This window comes from Argentina anserina, chromosome 7 (genome assembly GCF_933775445.1).
Source record: "Argentina anserina chromosome 7, drPotAnse1.1, whole genome shotgun sequence".
Classification (NCBI taxonomy): domain Eukaryota; kingdom Viridiplantae; phylum Streptophyta; class Magnoliopsida; order Rosales; family Rosaceae; genus Argentina; species Argentina anserina.
Genome location: NC_065878.1, coordinates 4479175 through 4492901, shown reverse-complemented (window position 1 = coordinate 4492901; position 13727 = coordinate 4479175). Strand labels below are relative to the sequence as shown.

At 36.2% G+C, this 13727-nt stretch overlaps 2 protein-coding genes across 2 annotated transcripts; one reads left to right on the top strand and one right to left on the bottom strand.

The window, feature by feature from the left end:
• Positions 1-3163: 3163 nt before the first annotated feature.
• On the bottom strand, positions 3164-3789 carry LOC126803441 (zinc finger protein ZAT9-like). The gene is made up of 2 exons (XM_050531250.1): positions 3319-3789; positions 3164-3202 (listed from the first exon to the last, which is right to left on the bottom strand). The coding sequence occupies exons 1-2, from the start codon at positions 3787-3789 to the stop codon at positions 3164-3166; spliced, it is 510 nt and encodes a 169-aa protein (XP_050387207.1).
• Positions 3790-9453: 5664 nt separating this feature from the next.
• LOC126802176 (uncharacterized) lies at positions 9454-13544 on the top strand. The gene is made up of 6 exons (XM_050529747.1): positions 9454-9745; positions 11341-11413; positions 11514-11607; positions 11884-12006; positions 12152-12209; positions 12549-13544. The coding sequence occupies exons 1-6, from the start codon at positions 9713-9715 to the stop codon at positions 13020-13022; spliced, it is 855 nt and encodes a 284-aa protein (XP_050385704.1). The 5' UTR covers positions 9454-9712; the 3' UTR covers positions 13023-13544.
• The last annotated feature ends 183 nt before the right edge of the window (positions 13545-13727 follow it).

Below are 13727 nucleotides of genomic sequence, written 5' to 3'. Positions count from 1 at the left end.
ATCTTTGAATTTATGGTTGATAGATGATCATGATATTGGAATGAACTTCATTGTTATTTGATGGTTAATCGATGTGTAGATTTTGTACGAACATGTAGTATATGAGGGTTTTGAAACTTAGGTACAGAATGAGCATGTTCTTTACTTGTTTAAATTCATGTAACCTATGTGAGATTCGAGCCATATAGACTTGTGCTTTCTTTGGAGAGTTTATTCTATCGTTTCTTGGCTATATAACCTCATTACATCTATTTTGATCAATTCATATGCCATAGAATTGCAATGAACTAGAGAATGCTAGAACTTACTTTGTGAAACTTTCGAAGCTTTATGTCATAATATACTCTGATTTTGAAAAGGATTGTTGGATCTTTTTAGGATTTCCACCACTTAAACCAAAAAGCCGTATTCCCTATTTGAGCCCTGCTTGGGACACCTTAGTGTTTACCCCCTTGAGCCTACGTTAAGTCTTTTCTTTCATTACCAACATGTTATATCCTTGCTTAGTATAGTTATATCTCTACCTTGTCTTTGAGGCTTGGCAGAGCCGATTCTGGATGTTAATATGGAGTGATGATTTGATTTGATTCAAGTGTGGGATTATGCTATTGTATGTATGTTATGCCGTGAAAAGAGAATGAAAAGAAAGAAAAATGTATTGATGCCGTGTGAAAAGAAGAAGAAAGAAAACATTCATATACACGGCAAGAAAAGAAAAGAAAAAGAAGAATGGAAAGATCTCGGCATACATACTGTTTTTGGTGAATTTGGAGTTGTGATGTATTTGTTGAAGGCTCAATAATGTTATACTTTAGCCTTTGTTCGTTTTCACGATGTTTAAAGTGAAGAAGGGGTCCAACATGATGATATTTGACCCTAGTTTTATAGAGTATGGCGACATAAGGTGGATGCTTTGCTCTGCTAAGTCTTGAGGATGACCTTTGTGATGCCTTTACCCTGAAAAATTGATATCAATGCCGAGCCTAAGCCTACCCTTTTCTAAAGATCCGCATGATTCTTAAAATGAGTAGCTCTTGATCTGTGGAGTTTGTTTCATGAGTAAGCTTATGGTTTATGTTCATTTGTGCATATGATTGCTATCTTTCATGAGGTTTTTCGATTTCACTATGTTCATAACTCTTGTGTGTGAAAAGCTTTTAAGCATATGCCATGTTCTTGAGAGAAAAGATTTAGAGTGCATATCCCTTGTGAGTTGAATTTGAACTTGTTTTGAACATGTCGAGCTTAATTTCACCTTTGTTTCTGCCATGTCTTACTTGTTGAACGAAATTTCATGTTTATTAACCATTGAATTCATCTTATCTATTTCGATTAAGTGTTATTCTTGATGCTATGAGTTTGAGGATCTCTGAGACAAAATGTTGAAGGCATTAGAATGTTGTGTCGTTAGTTTTAGTGTTTTGATTTTCGTTTTATGTTTTGATTTCTCTTTTTAGTGTTTGCTAAGGGACTAGCAAAGTCTAAGTGTGGGGTTGTTGATAGGAGCACAAAGTGTGACGTTCTTAATGTTTATATGCCCTATTCTTATGCTTTGTTACTTCTTATTTAGTTGTTTTAGATTCATATTTGTCATATGTATGTTCTAGGTAGAGCTATTTCGAATTTAGATGATTTGATGATGAAATTGTGCTAAGTGTTAGAACTCCTGATTGAGCTAGGATTCCTTACTCGACTAGGACTCTACTTTCCTAATTTCATTCTTTCCTATTTCTTAATCGACGATTTCTTTTCAGGAAAGACAAATCATATTTGGAAAGAAAGGAGAGTTGCCGAGTTGCATTCCTAGTTGAACAAGGAAATCATATTCGAGTTGAACAAGGAGAAGAGGAGGCCGGCCTAGCTACTCCTAGTTGGACCAAGAGATTGCCGTGCAGCCCTTAAAGAGATCTCCCTATTGGACTTGGTTTCCTACATCAAGTTGGATATGGAGTACATAAATCAAATCCATAACAAAGAGGATTTCAGTTTCCCAATTGGATTCTATTTCCTTATGGCACGGCAAGAAGGCTTCCTACACCTCTATATATAGAGGCCGGCCTCTCCATTCAGCAACATCATCAGCCCTACACACAAACACAAGCCATAGCTCTGCCGAATTCATCCTTCACCCTTCCAAGAAATCCTAAAACCAATTCCATCATTCCCCACCTATCAATAGCCTTCAAGCACGCTTGTGAAGGAGGTTTCATCCATAGAAGTCTCGGCTACACTTGTGGATTGCTTGATTTATAAAGTGTAACCATGATTCACTCTTGTTTAATTTCGGTTTTGGTTTTATTCTTGTTCTTGGATGAAGCTTGCGATTTGAGTTGTGCAATCTTGTATCAATTTTGTCTATGAAATAGCTACTTGATTCAATTTATATAGAGGATTCGAAAATTGTTTTGGTTTTATGAATTTCTGTTTTTGGTTTCTGCCGAACCTAGCTATGATCAATTTTCGATTTCTAAGTGCTATGACTATGCTTGTAGCATGATATTTAGGTTGTTGGATTAAAGACTTATGCTAAGAACATGTTTATTCTTGTTTATGTGATTTTCGAATTGCATGGTTGTTGGTTAAGTAAGTGACATACTTGATGAATTCAATGTGCATGGCTTTGAAGTTACATGATTAAGATGAACATGTTAGATTTCAATTATGGCTGCTTGGTTTTGATTGAATGTGTTAAGTGTTTATGTGTTTAGGTTACTGCTTAGAACCCTAAATGCATGATCCATCCTTGGTTGCTCATTACATAGTCTCGGCATGATTCAATAAGAAGTTATAGAACTTATTTCGATTCCCTTTGTATGATTTGTTTTGGTGATTGTTATTGTGTTGGTTGGTTGATCACATGTATATATTAGTTTAGGTTTTATTTACTGTTTTTATGACTCAATCCAAAATCTATATCAAACCTTAAACCATTTATGAATTCGTGTAAGTATTGTGATCCTAAGCCCTGGCTGGATCCCCGGTTTGTGAACGATACCCTCTTGCTTTATACTACTAACGATGCTTACAGGGTTAAATATTGATGTCGAGTAATCGAGCATTCATCATGAGGCTCGAGCCTAGCCTCGACCACCCAAGAGCGCCTCCACCACCGAGGCCAAGGCCAAAGTGGCCGTATGTTGAGGACCATGGTGTGTAAGAGGGCTTATGAATCAGGGAGTCCATTCTGACACCAAGAGAGGACCTGTTGTAAGATCCATAGAGAGAGTATGTGGAAAAGCCTGAATATGAGGTGTAATAAGGAAAGTATGAGTGCCCTAATCCACCACCCATAACGAAAGCTTGGCCACGCCGTTTTGCCATCTGGCGCTCCTGCTTGTGGGCGTTCTGGTGCCCTCCCAAGGCTTGGGAGGTCAAAAATGTCCTCCGGCAGAAGTTGCATTTGAAAACCCTAGGCTCCGTCTTCTTATCACTCTCCCCCGGGTTCTCATCCGAGTCCTCCTCCACCTCTACCACCTCCTTGTTGTAAGGCATTGGCTTAGACGATAAAGAGCTGAAAAGCGCGAGTTCTATATTGGATCCGCATGGAGCACCATGATTGGGAGGAACCATATGAAGCAGGAAGGCAGAGCTAGCATATCCACCCATTGCAGCCTCATCCTCCTCCTTCTCTAGTGATTTTTGCGACTCGTCTAATAAGACAATTACTTTCTCCTTCATCTTCATATTTCTCTTAAGGTCGTCATCACCACCTTCTTTGGGGGGTAGTGGTACTTCAGAGGCCGCTGGGTCCTCTGAAGGGGTTGTTTCCACTACATTTGGTTTCTCCATCATCAAACTGAGATTAGTTGGGTTTGATGAAAAGATTGGAACACATGAACTCCTTTTTTTATTAAGGGTTGAATTTAATGTGCATTCATTCAAAAATGGAATGCAATCTCAGATCATAATTCTGATATGGAATTTTAAAGTTGGAGGATTGATTTGATGACAAAGGTTTCCTTGAGATTTGGTTTTTGGACAACCATTTGCCCTCTCAGTTATTGCATTTATCATATAAATATTTTCCAAGTACAATGTGTTTCAACTAATTACTCAAATATTTGTATAACGTAACCTTCCATTCTGAGTTTTCATTTGTTATTAATCAGTGCATCAACTTTATTAAGTAGTTCCATATTGCAATTTGAACATGATACAAATTAGAAATTGAATTAGCGCACAAGGTAAAAACCATTTTTTTTAGAAGTTTAGTTGGTACTTTGATACCTTGTTCCATGTATTGTTCTTATAATGGAAAGTCAGCACAACTATGACTCTGGCTACCTTCTCATATAGGTAAAAAAAGTTGGAGCGGATTCAATCATAAAAACTTACACATGCCCACCAGGGTAAAAGTTTGTTATATGGAAAAGTAGGTATATTTTTTTCTCCTTCAAGTTTATCATAGTTTTTAAGATATATGGTAAATGCAAATTACACGTTCATGCACATTTGTAGATTGATTATTTTGATTAAGTGCGTTAGTCAATGGTTGAGAAAAAGCTATAAACCCAGTTACTGAACTATTGTCAACTTATTGCACACAATTAAGTTAAAAATAATAACATTTGGAATATTCGACATTCTACTACTACTACTACTAATTTACTATATATTATACGTGAGTTTGTTTTGGAACTATATAGCTACAATAGTGAACAGTAGCGGCTTGCTGGGGTGGGTTGTAGTGTGGCTGTTAGGTTACGCGTGGTCATTTGGATACAGTAACGAAAAAAATGAACAGTAACGTCAGTAGTATAGGTGAAGTGTTTTAGCTAGGTCATGAACAGTAACATCATGGGGTGAGTAGGGCCGGTTGTTTGCTGGGGTTTGGGTTAACAACTATTGAGTTTTTCTTTCTCCACGAATCCTCAAGCATCATTGTACTCTCTCTCTCTCTCTCTCTCTCTCTCTCTCTCTCTCTCTCTCTCTCTCTCTCTCTCTCTCTCTCTCTCTCTCTCTCTCTCTCTCTCTCTCTCTCTAATAAGTTCACATAAGAGAATTAACTAAAAACCAATCTAAGATCGTTCATGAATTCAAGCAAGCTTCTTATTTGTTTTAATTGGTTTTATTTCAATCCTGCAATTTTAAAAAGTCTTGAAATCTCAAAATTGATCGAATGAAGTTTATCTATGATTTACAACCCGCAGCAAAGCGCGGGAACATTTGCTAGTGTATTTGAACAGGTTAAATTTAAATCAAAGACAGACTGACTCCGTGCATAAATAGAACATTTAACTTGACTCGATTTAGAGTTAGTTTACCTCTATATAAATAAAGTTTCCCTCTAAGCAAACTTTAAAAGTAAAATTGCTTTTTTTTTTTGCTTAAGGTCGACTGTTTTTTTTCAACGCAATGAGAACTCTCTCACATTTGAGGCTACTGTCAAACCAAGGGTTCAACATCTCGAGGCACCGGATCTCTGATCTCCATCGGAAGGTTCCCCAGTTGGTCTTCCCCAGACCATCTGCTCTCTCTCTCTGATCTCCTTGTGAGATTTGAGATCTCCTAGCATCGACATCTTCCTCACATTGGGCAATGGTGTTGCACCTTGGTGGTCGACGATTTTGCTGGTCAAGGAGCTATGTTTTGGCCTCACTGGTGTGGAGTGGGATCAGATCAGTGGCGCACAAATTTGGGTTCAGGTTTGGTGAATTTGGGATCTCAAAAATCTAGCTTTGGGATCTTGGGCCGCATGTTGTGCTATGCAATGTGGCATTGGTGAGGTGGAGGTTTCTTGTCTTTCCGCCGTGGGTGTGGGCTCTTCCAATTGTTCGGAGTTTGGGGCAGCCTATTGTGGTGGAGGCTTTTAATGGAGTGCAACGGCGACAAGCTCAGGTGTGGTGAACGTCGTCGAAATAAGATGTTGTCGGCGAGAAGCACGAGCGTTAGTTGGCACTACCTTCAAGTTGGGTGCCCAGAGGGGATTTTGGTGCTCCACTGTGGGTTTGGGTCAATATGGGCCTAGTTGGAGTTTGGGCTTCGAGGCCTATTCATAGTTGTATTAGGATATAGGATCCAGGAGGCTAGTTTTGGCAGATCTGGGTTCATTTCTTTTTTAGTTTGAAAGCCCAAAATAATTCGTGGTTCTTATTCTTGACAGTTCGACTGCTAACGGACTCCCTCTCGAGGAGACTTAACACTCTTGGTCGCATCTCGTTTTCCTTTTACATCATATAAAGTAGCCTTGTGACAGTTATGGTTCTGGTTACGGTTATTATCACAAAACTTTCATTGCTTTGACTTATGTAATGCAGCGATGTCGTGCGACATCAAGTCCTCTGGTTACAATCATATTACGACGTTCTTATGCGTCTTCTTATCTATCATTGTTTTTACTAATACACTTGTGCATTTCGTTATTTGTTAAATTAATTTGATATCACTGCATTGCTTTGTGTACTTTCATTTTTAGTTCAATATAATTGTCGTTCTTCCTAAAAAAAAAGGGTCGAATGTTTTTTTAATCGGGAAAATGTTCATTGATAAATGAACAATACAAAGAATTTGGAACGGAAGGTAATCACACAATTCCAGACCAAAGAAGCAGAAAACCTCGTTCAACAAAATCCCTAGGGATGGAGCGAGGAACTAAAGACATGGGGGGCCAGACACAAAAGATTCGTAATAATTTTTTCTTGTATTTTTTTTTCATCGTAAATCCATTAGATACAAACTTTCCTCATGACCAAGCAAATAGCCATAATATTGAAATTTCCTATAGCATAATATATATATATATATATATATATATATATATATATATATAAGGATGGGATGCTAAGAATTCAATAAAAAAATATAAGAAAAACCTCTTAAAATTGAGACTGTAAGTAGCCATTTAACTCCCTGCATCAAATCTTATAGTTATTAGCATGAGTAAAGTCAGCCAAAAGTATCCTAATATTGATGTTACCAAATGGAAACAAAACAAACAATTAATTTGGGGGTGCCAAATTGGATAGTTTTCATTATTTTCCAACAGATTTGTATAATTGATTGAAGAAATCAAATGTGTCATTACATGATTGGGGGGTGCCATGGCACCCTTTGGTCCATTCATAGCTCTGCCTCTGAAAATCTCATATACACAACACAAACTAAACAAATAGAAAACTATTCCAAGAAGACAAGATCCACAAAAACCATAAGCCGAAAAAGGTCCAGTAAACTTAACAAAGTTCACCCAAGAGCCCAATAGTGAAACACAAGCAGATGCAATGATTAGCAGTTGAGCACCACATGGAACAAATTAGGAAAACTTAACAAGTTGTATAATGTGGTGATATATGCGGTGCAAAAGCGATGGTTGATGTTATTTAATCACATGGTCTCCCATTTCAACATTCTCAATATGTGGGCATTAAGTCATTCATTTTTCTTACTATGTTTCACTTTACATTTGATATGTCTACATCGCCCCATGAATTTTAAAATTATATTTAATATAATGTTTTTGTTTCAGTTAAAGAAACATATAAAAAGGCCGATTTGCACCCCAAACTTGGTTATAATTGTCAATTTTCATTTGAACTTGCATTTGAGTAAATTTACTTCCTAAACTTGGTAAAAATTGCCGATTTGCATCTTATCCGTTAAATTTAATGTTTTCCATCCAATTTTAATCACATGTCATGCATTTGAGGAACAATATTGTCATTATATATTTATTCATATTTAATAATGAAATAAATTAATAAAATTACTTAAGATGAACACTTGTTACACTTTATTTTTTCGAAACATGATTGATTTATATATATATTATTTTACGTGATATAATATGTTAAAAGATATTAGAAAAATATAAATAAATACATTGAAAATTAAAAATAAAATGTGTTCTAGGAGAATTACTATTCTACCATTGTGTGTGTCTTAGCCTTATTAGGTTTCCTGTTAGAGATAGATTCACATCTCTATAATAGATTATGACTCCGAATCCTACGAGGTTGTAGTTATGTAATGCCTATATATAGGTCTCATTATCAATAATTAAATAGTTATGTTTTGTTCTATTACGTCGTTATTATTCTCGTTTCGTTCCTCCAACAATGTATACATATAAATATATATATATATATATACACAACACACTATATTTAAATGAGTGAGTATGTTGAATATATAATTCGAAGTAGGGTTAAGTATGTAGAAAAAAGATGTAAATAAATAATTTGATTAAAAAATAATTCTCCTTTTAAAGAATATTTGTATTTATTTTTAAGGAAAATATAAATAGAAAATGACAACATTACCCCTCATGTGCATGACATGTGAAGCAAAATTGAATAGACCAGTTAAATTTAACGAATGTGGTGCAAATCGGTAATTTTTATCAAATTTAGGAAGTAACTTGACTCAAATACAAGTTTGAGGTGCAAATTGACTATTTTAGCTAAATTTAGGGTGTATTTTGGAAATTTTGCCTATAATTAAATATTTGTACTTAAGACTTCATTTTGAATTTGAAACTGTTTTGTTCTCAACGATTTATTTAAGTATAGTTGTTTTGTTTTCAAATTTTGAATGTAAATCTGTAGGCAAGTAAGCATGAATCTCCTAGTCCGACAAAGTCAACTGAGTTTATTAAGCAAGTGTAGAATCGAGATAACCCACCTTTATGAGTTGATAATAAGTAAATGCCATGAGTCGATCATTCAAACTGTCATTGGCGACATCGATCAGACCCTTTATGAAACAACTAACCAAAACAAGGCTACATGCATATTCGTTAGCAAAGCCAAGAAATACTCACTTTTTAAAACCGTTTAAAGCACTAGAACATAAAACAAAATGGTGTAGAAGCTATAATAAAGAGTAACAATCTGCGAGCCGATATAATTCACTACATATCATTAGATGAGGGATCACCCTCACTTATATCTTCTCACCTAAAGCTGAGAGCTCCTATTTCATAGGTTTTTCTACCTGCATACCACCATCATAACCCAATACTTTTCACACTCGTATCTATTATCGAACAAGAAATATTTATACTCCACCGACATAACCGACCTAGTAACAAACATAATCCTAAGAAATAACTTTTATTGTCATCACTTTCAGTATATTTTTGTTCTCACTATTGCTTACCGACTACTTATACATGCATGCATTCGACTTTCGATTAAAAGAATTTCAACATCTCCAAAAATCAATACTCATGGAACTGATAGTAGAAACCAGAAAGGGCTCAAAAAACAAGGCTGGTAAAGAGATTAACTATCACCCATGTGTCAGGATCCTAACGGCTGTAATATTAAACCGGTTAAAATCGATAGGCTAGTATTGCCCGGGGCATAATCCTTTGAATCTGGTCAACTGCCAATCAAAACCGGACACGTGAAACAAAACAGAACAACTCTGAAACTAAATAACCCGACCGGAGTTGGAAGACGACTCCCTCTGTGGTTTTCTGTTTTGTTTTGTTTTGAATTAGAAACTCTCGGATATTCTGTTTTGGTTCCAAAAAACAAGCCCGGTTCTATTTCTTGGTTCGAATATATTCATTTTCATTTTTACTTTTATATATTTTTTATGATTTTGTGAAAGTAATTAAGATTTGGGATCTGAGGAGGAAGGAGAGGAAAACAATGATGGTGTCAACCATTCTGCGATTCTGATTCCCTCTGTTTTATTTTGTTGTTTTTCGCTTTTTTTTTTCTGATTTCAATTAATTTAATGCTTCTTCAATTCTGACCCTCACGCCATGAGGAAGAAGCTCGATACGCGTTTCCCTGCTGTAAGTCTTTTTTTTTTCCTTTTCTTCTCTCTTACTCGCATCCTGCTTTAATTTTGAAGCCCAAAAGCGGATTTGGCTGATTCGAATTGTAATTGGTTTAAGTGTTTGAGTTTGGATTTGGGGGTAGGAATTGGTTTTGGATTTTGAAATTCAATTGGGATATATGGTGGGAATTGGTTCCTCTGCTTTTTCTGATGCATGTGTTTTAACTAGATTGTGATGACCTGTAGTTAAATCTGATCTGGTTTTGTTGATATTTTTTCCGGATGGGGATTTGGTTTAATTGTTGCGGAAATTAAAGGAAAGAATGGGTTTGCACTTACTGTATATGAGTTATTGAATAGCACTTTCAGGATTTTATGTGGATGAGAATTGGGATCGGGTGTGTAGATATTAAGTATAGAATTTTTGGAAAGAAAGAAACATCTTAGTAATTCGGCAATTGCAAAATTCGTGATTGCAAGTAGACATGTGTGAAATACAATTTGGTAATTCGTGCAGTGTTGTTGGTTATTAATAGTTAGAACAAACACAGAGGCCAAGATTGTATCTCTGCTTGAAGTTTTAGAAGTCATTGTTTCGTAACATTTTGCATGCTATTCAATTTTGCAATGTTAAGAGGTATATTGTCACTGAAAAGTTCTTCAATTTGTACTTGATATTTTCTTAAAATTGCTACTAAGGGCAAGAACCTTCCATCATGTCTGGTCGTCAATACTACTCAGTCAAAGTTAGCTCAAACAATTTAGATATCATATTTTTTTTGGGCCGATAGTTCAGTTCGTCTGAACTTGGGGGTTATTGTGATGTAGAATAGACAGGGAAGGGACTAGAGTTTATGCAATAAAATTTAACATAGTAGAAAATGATAGAGAACAACACTGAGAGCAGAAAATATTGGTTCAGCAGAGATCCCCACACCTCTGTTTTTGAATTAATAACACTGTTCATTTTCCAAATGACAGAGTTACATGCTGTAAGTAGGTTGTAGAGACCCACTAGAACATTCTAGTCACCCTGTACAAGACATAAGTTAAATATCAGCTCTAACGACTAATTTATCATCCAAACATGACTTGATTTTTAAGTACATGACACCAAGAATAAACCTCTAGACCTTTGTCAGAACAGCTTTGAAAACTGCTGCAACATTTATGGTTGAATCAAGCTAAATGCTACCAGGGCTGCTGTACCCTCATCCCCCCAGATCCCATATTGACCCGAGCATGCTATCTTTTCTTAGTCTATTTATGAAGTTTGATATGGGACTGGTTAATGTCCTATCCTTTCCATGCTGTAGTGTTTGATTGGAATACTGTAATGTTAATTGTTTCTTGGTGGGGGCTTTATGTCCCATGTATCGGTATTGATTCATTTTGCAGAAAGTTTGTTTCCTATCAAAATATGTACTTGTTTCCTTATGCTTCCTTTGATGGATGATTGACAATTAGGTTCTGTATATTGAACTCCGCAGTGGAATTATTCAGCAGGAGTAGCTACTTGTTTTTTAGTTTTGCTATCTAACGTTTTACATCATTCTAATCTGTGAGGCCTTATCATATAACTTAATCTAATATAATGTTTGAATTTTTCAGGCCCGGATTAAAAAGATTATGCAAGCTGATGAGGATGTTGGCAAGATAGCATTAGCAGTGCCTGTTTTAGTTTGTGAGTTGCTCTGATTTTTTCTAGGGCATGCTGGATCATTTTCTCATATTATTTTTGTTTCTTATGTTGCTTATCATTTTCTTCTTGGATATGGATCCAGCTAAAGCATTAGAGTTATTTTTACAAGACCTTTGTGACCGTACATATGAGATAACTCTGCAAAGAGGAGCTAAGACCATGAATTCAGTGCATCTGTAAGTGAAAGATTAAGCTATACGTTTTCTTGATTTTTTATTTTGACAATTAACAGACAATTTTAAATGAAAAAAATTACTTTGTGTATGAATGAACTGCACACCCGATGCGTTTTAGTAAATTCTATTGGCTACCTGATAATTCAAATCCTATGATCTTACTGTCCCTTGCAATATATGAACTCTGGAACTTGTGGATCTTATGAAACATCAAGTGTCATAAAATTTTACACCGCATCAGACATTTCATAACTGAGTACTCTACATCAACTGCAGAAAACATTGTGTACAGAGCTATAATGTGTTTGATTTTCTACGAGACATTGTCAGTAGGGTGCCTGACTATGGTCATGGTCATTCTGATGCTGCTGCTGATGATCGATCCATCACTAAAAGAAGGTATAGATTATTTATTTTGTTATTTTGCCTTTGGTTATATCTCTATAGATGCATTTGTGGAGTGACTGGAGTCTACTCTTCTGTTTTTTCTTAAGCAAAGTATTCAATCTACTTAATGAATCTATTTTTCATCTCTATCTCTCAGAAAACCACCTGGTGATGAATGCATTGACAGTGACGAGGAGTTGAAGAGGAGCAAGATGGTAACTTATGGCTCGGATACTTCATTTTATTTATCTTTTTAAAAATTCCGTATATTGGCATTCAAAGTTTGTGAGCTCTTTATTTTATATTTCTGGTGCTTGTTAAATTGACTACTCTGAATTACTGAGTGCTCTTTGATTTTATGGTACCTTCTTTTGTTTCATGACCGGAAAAAGTTCAACTGCTATAATATTTCTTTTGTCTTTTTAGGATATATGAATATCTGTAATGAGTTTCTTATGGATTTGCTACTTGGGTTGATTTATCTGATAATTTGCATGCAAGTATTATGTGAAGAATTTGACTCATGGCAGATTCTTCTTTTTTACTTCTTACAGCTTGAGGTGAGCCATGGAAGCAGCAGTGGCAGGGGACGAGGACGTGGTCGGGGACGAGGCCGTGGGCGTGGTGCTCGAACAACTGAAAGAGAGCCTGTGCATCATGAGACTGAATCTGATCCCTGCACATCTCTTCAGCAGAGCAGCAAACCTAATATAAATCCTGCTACGGCAGTGGATGATGTTTCTGAGTCAAAGGAATTGTTGAAGGAAAATGCCAGTGTCCCTGATGAATCTGATCCAACAGTTCGAAATTTTGACTTGAATGCTGATGTGCATGAGAATGAGGACACAAAAGCTGCAGCGGCTGCAGCCCAAGCCTCATCCACTGCTCCTACTTCTGAGACTAAACATGAAGAATACCCAGGGTGGTCTCTTTCAGACGTGGACAAAATGTCCATTGACCCTCTTCAACTGGCGCAGCTGAGCAAAAGGCTGGACGAGGATGAGGATGACTATGATGAAGAGGGATAACCTTCACTTGATGGGGGACTTATTGTCCCAAAATTAGCTGCAGACATCAATGTCAATGGGAGGCTCATGGAGGAAAGTTCAAATAAAAGTATACAAAAGCTCGAATAGTGACTATTCATTGAAGATGAAATGGCCTATGCACTAGTCCTGATGAGGACTTGGAAGTCTTTTCTTATAGCATTTGCTAACATCCATTTCCAGAGGTAGCTTTTGCTGACAGTGGCAGAGAGGTTAGCCTCTGCACTTTGACTCTTTAATCAGTGTATCAGAAATATGGCACCCTTAGATAGTGGTGGATTAACCCTCTTTAATTTTTAATGTTTGTTTTAGAATTTGGTAAAATTTGTAATGCTGCTCACTGTTATCTTCTGCAAGTAATAGTTTACAGTAGACCTTTGGTGAATCTGACCTCTGATGGATTTGTGTCCCTTGGATTCTTGGCTCCTAAATAGGTTATTGAACATGTTTCATATAGTATGCCCTCACAGGTACTTTTAATGAAATTGGGATTCTTGGCTCTTATATAGGTTCTTGAACATGTTTCATATATTGTATCCTCAGTATTTTTAATGAAATTGGAAGGTGCAACTAGGTGTAAGACGTTCATATGCTACCATGTATAACAGGAACAATCTTAATCTGGATAAAAGTTATGCACATTGTGAATTCCTTCAAAGTAATGACTGTTAGAAATTTAGTGATCAA